This window comes from Camelina sativa, chromosome 9, assembly GCF_000633955.1.
Source record: "Camelina sativa cultivar DH55 chromosome 9, Cs, whole genome shotgun sequence".
Lineage (NCBI taxonomy): Eukaryota > Viridiplantae > Streptophyta > Magnoliopsida > Brassicales > Brassicaceae > Camelina > Camelina sativa.
In genome coordinates, this window is record NC_025693.1 from 16164465 (window position 1) to 16168875 (window position 4411).

Consider the following 4411-nt stretch of genomic DNA (forward strand, 5'->3'; position numbering starts at 1 on the left):
TTCTTTTGCATTTGTAGTATTCTCGAATTTCCCACATGACCCAATCTTTTATGCCATAACTCCATTTCTTCTTCTGCTTCAAGAGCTGTCATGGCATCTTCTTGAGAAGAATTCCATTTTATTGGAAAACTTTTTCGAACCATCTGAATCTCCATAATCTTTTTCCCCATAGGATCTAAGATTATACACCGCTTGTCTTCGAACATGACACGGTATCCATGAGATATTATTTGTGGAACGCTTAGTAGATTCTTCTCCAATCCTGGTACTAGAAAAACATCTTTGATGACTCGTTTTCCTTTTTTAGTCATGATAGTGATGTCTCCTTTGCCGGCTGTCATTACGACCGCTCCGTTTCCGACTTTGATCGGAACGTTAATACTTCTATCCAATGTTGTGAAGTATTTTTCTTCCTTTGTCATGTGATTGGTGCAGCCACTGTCTACCAACCAAATATCTTCTCGCTTGATTGTTGGTGTTTCTTCACTTGCACTGAACAGCATGTGAATTTCATCTTCTTCGTCTTCTTCTTCAAGACTCATATTTGCACGTTCATATTTCTTTGAACGGCAATCTCTTGAGAAATGTCCTGCTTCACCATAGTTGTAACATTTCTTCTTACTTTTGGAAACCTTCTGTTGAACACCTTTTTCTGTTTCTTCCAACAATCAGCCTCTGCGTGATAATCCTTTTTGCATAAACCACACCATTTTTTGCCTTTTACATGACATTCTCCGAATTTGTTTTCCCTTTTGAAAACAAATTTTTGCCCACTTAGTTGTGCATTGAATGCTCCTTCGGTCGAACTCTCATACCGTGAAAAAACACGATTTTCTTGTGCTTGTAGAGTACCAATTAACTCTGTCACAGCCAAAGTTTGTAGATCCTTTGTTTGCTCCATCACGGCTACCATACTGTCGAATCTCTGGCACTAGCTCATCTTGCCAAATCAATTAACTTTCCCGTGAAAACCTTGATGTTTTCACTATCGTTCATCTTCAGGTTTTCATACTCTCTTCTCAGGGACTCAAGATTGATCAATCGAACTTGGAAAGATCTTTGAAACTCAGATTCCAATGCATCCCAAGCGATTTTAGAAGTAACTGCTGGTGCTATAAGCGGAAATATTTGATCCGATACTGCCGTTTGTAACAGTTGCAGCGCATCAAATCCTTCAATGATGTTTTCTCCATGGTTTGTCCTCGTGATGCTGTATCAACATTCTCTGGCTCTGTTGGAACACCATTCTCCACCACTTCCCACAACTTCTTTGTCTTTAGAATCGTCTTTATTTTGATTCTCCAGAAATCATAATTTTCTCCATCAAATATCGGAATTACTTGATGAGATGTCGTCTCCATCTTCTCTGTTTCGTTGCTTGAACTTTTTACTTGAATAGGCCCTTGAATCAGTAGGGCTCTGATACCATGTTAGAAGCAAAGGCTTCTTCTTCTTCTACAGCAAGTGTTTACTTTATTGTTCTGTTCTGCTAAGACTCTCTGTTTGTAAAGAACAAATCAAAATAACAGAAACAGACCTTTTTATTGATAAAAAAACTTGTGTGTTTACATCATAGTATCGATGCTTAAATAGATAAACAACAGACGCAAATAAGAGTTCAATCTCTTCTACTTGTGACGTTTAGACAATACCACATCATCGAAACATCACGACTCTTAACTAATAATTAACTTAATACATTACAAACTCAATTATCGATTAACAGGATTTGTGTAGGTTTAGGTTCTTCAATCACTGCACCCGTTTAGGAGAAAGAGTCTGCATATCTTTGACAAAACTTGGAATAGTTTACAAAAGAATTGTGATATCATGAAACGGGATAGTCTTTGTAGCTCAGGGGATGAAACTCTGGCACTAGCTCATCTTGTTGCAATTATAACAAAAGATGTATATCATATAAACATGATTTTTTTGGTTGGATAAATTTTATATTCATCTAATTATTTGAATAGGAAAAACCACATACTTTTACATTTTGCAAGATCAAGCTTGATCAATACAGTTCGTCTCTAATAATACATGAAGTTCAACATTTTCACATTGTTTTCAAGTATTTGACAAGCTCATCCAAAGCGTTGTATGAGGTACCCCCACTTTTCACAGAGGCTTTTAGCTTCTTTTTTAAAACAAGGGCTCTCTCCTCCATCCCGGCACTTTCTTCATCCACGATCAACCTCTTTACAGCTCTATCAACTTCTCCTCTATCCACTTTACTACCTTCCACCTGAAAACCTATTCTCCAAACACTTTCTATATACATTGCGTTCAACTTCTGCTCCCCATGAAAGGGCCTACAAATCATTGGAACTCCTTCTGCAATGCTTTCAAGCGTTGAGTTCCATCCACAGTGGCTCCAGAAGCCTCCTACTGCAGGATGTCCAAGTACTTCTATCTGCGGTGCCCATTTTACAATGTATCCTCCTCTTTCTGAGACCATCGTACTGACTTCCTCTGGCAATGACTCAGAGGCATCTCGGATGACCCATAAGAAAGGTTGGTTACTATCACACAAGCCCCAAGCCATCTCCGAAACTTCCTTAGTTCCCATGTCAAATATGCTTCCCAAGCTTATGTATATCACTGACCTCGGTTTTTGCTTGTTTAGCCATTCGATGCAGCTCCTGTCTTCTTCAAGTAATCTAGAAGGTGGGGAAGCTGTCATGTGAAGAGGGCCAATATGGTACATCGGAATTTCAATTTCTTGTTCTAGCCATGACAGAGATGAGCTCTCTAGACAGCTCACGGTGTTGATGATAACAGCGCAAGCAGTTCTTTTGTTGGCTGCTTCCCTGCAGACCTCAAAAAGGTGATCTAGTGGCCCCAGTCCTGAAGTCGGTAGGTCTTTGTATCGTAATGGTGGATACAAATTTTCCACCATCTTTTCTTGCATTCCAGGATCTGCAAAACAAAAAAAATATATATACTAAGTTTAAGTGAAACAAATGGTTTCCGGATGTGTTATTAATATTGTTTTGGGCACCTTCCATGTCAACCGAGAACTTGTCAGCATTGATTTTACTTAGTACGAAGCGTGAAACGTAATTTGTAGCACTTTGAGTGCTGAAGATGACACTGGGAAGGTTGAACTTCTTAGCTGCAGCTCCACAGAAGTACATGAACTCGTCGTAGATGATACAAGCAATATCACTGCCTTGTTGTAGCAGCAACTGAGCTATACAGTCCTTGAAGCTTGCCTCACTGGTTTTGTTGAGATTTATCATAAACTCGATTCCTCCGAGTCTCACGAGTTCGGACTCTGCTAAGCTTTCTTCTATGGTGACAAACTGAAAACCAGGGAAGTGTTGAGAAGAAGACCTTACTCGATTGAACTGTCCCTCAACAACCGTAATCGAGAAGCCCTTGGAGTAAAGGGCTTTCCCAAGTTGCATCATTGGAGTAACATGACCTTGTGCTGGAATTGGAACTAACACTATCCTTCTCTTGCCTTCCCTTTTCTCCATTGCTTAGCCTCTTTCTCTCTTGTCTCATCTCTCATTGAGGAACATATCTAAATAATTGAGCCAAATTATTAGTATAATCCCATTTGCATTGAAAATTTTCCGCAATCTTCCAAAAATTCCATATTATATAGTTAAGTCGTCCTCGTGTGGCAACTACTCTTTTTAAAATTTTCTACACGTTAAAGTGACATTAACTCCAAGAATAATATTGTTGGTTGGTTTGTTTTGGCTTACATAGGAGTTGGTGGTTTGTAGCCACATTAAGTATTGTTTTGAAGATTTAAATAATAATTAAGATGTCATGAGGCTTGACGTGTAGTACGTAGTAATCCAACTATAACAAAATTTGGTGCAATTATTTGCTCAAAGTCCAAAGAGTTGGTATACAAGTACAATATTTCCTTTAAAAGTAGCAACACGTATGGATCTCTAATCTTGGTGCAATTATTGGATCAAAGGATTGGTATACGATTTAAGTAACGACGAACCAGTAGTAAATTCAGTTAATATAATGGCAAATTTTGACACAAATAACTAACTAGAACTGCTAGAGTATGGGTTGGTATTTTTATTGTATTTTTAAATCATTTAAATAAATATCTCATATAGATTGTTATAAATTTTAAATTGTTATTTTTATAATATGTCATGAAAATATATATATATATATATATATATTTTTTTGCCAACCAAACATTATTTAGAAAAGAACTCTAAGGTTGGTAACACAAACCAGAAAAAAAATGTTTACAAAAGAAACTGCTGAAAGTAAAGATCTAGACGATCAAGACAATCCGCTCTCAAATTCGACGAGAGAGGGATCTTGGACAAGGAGAAGAGAAGAAAAACCGCCCGTAGCAGATGTAAATCGTCTAGGATGTTAGAGGAAGCGGGCCAGTCTTTCGGAACCTAAATCATCACTACTAGGT

General features: G+C 37.9%; 1 protein-coding gene across 1 annotated transcript; it reads right to left on the reverse strand.

The window, feature by feature from the left end:
• LOC104711122 (UDP-glycosyltransferase 76E6-like) lies at nucleotides 2042-3542 on the reverse strand. Its single transcript, XM_010427805.1, has 2 exons — nucleotides 3002-3542; nucleotides 2042-2919 (listed from the first exon to the last, which is right to left on the reverse strand). Exons 1-2 carry the CDS (start codon nucleotides 3480-3482, stop codon nucleotides 2057-2059), a joined length of 1344 nt encoding a protein of 447 aa, XP_010426107.1. The 5' UTR covers nucleotides 3483-3542; the 3' UTR covers nucleotides 2042-2056.

Bases quoted from the DNA above. Each gene is read 5' to 3' on its own strand.
- LOC104711122 (XM_010427805.1), bottom strand. From the start codon at position 3,482: ATGGAGAAAAGGGAAGGCAAGAGAAGGATAGTGTTAGTTCCAATTCCA. The intron at 2,920-3,001 runs GTGCCCAAAACA...TTTGTTTTGCAG, and splicing joins GTTCTCGGTTGACATGGAAG to ATCCTGGAATGCAAGAAAAG.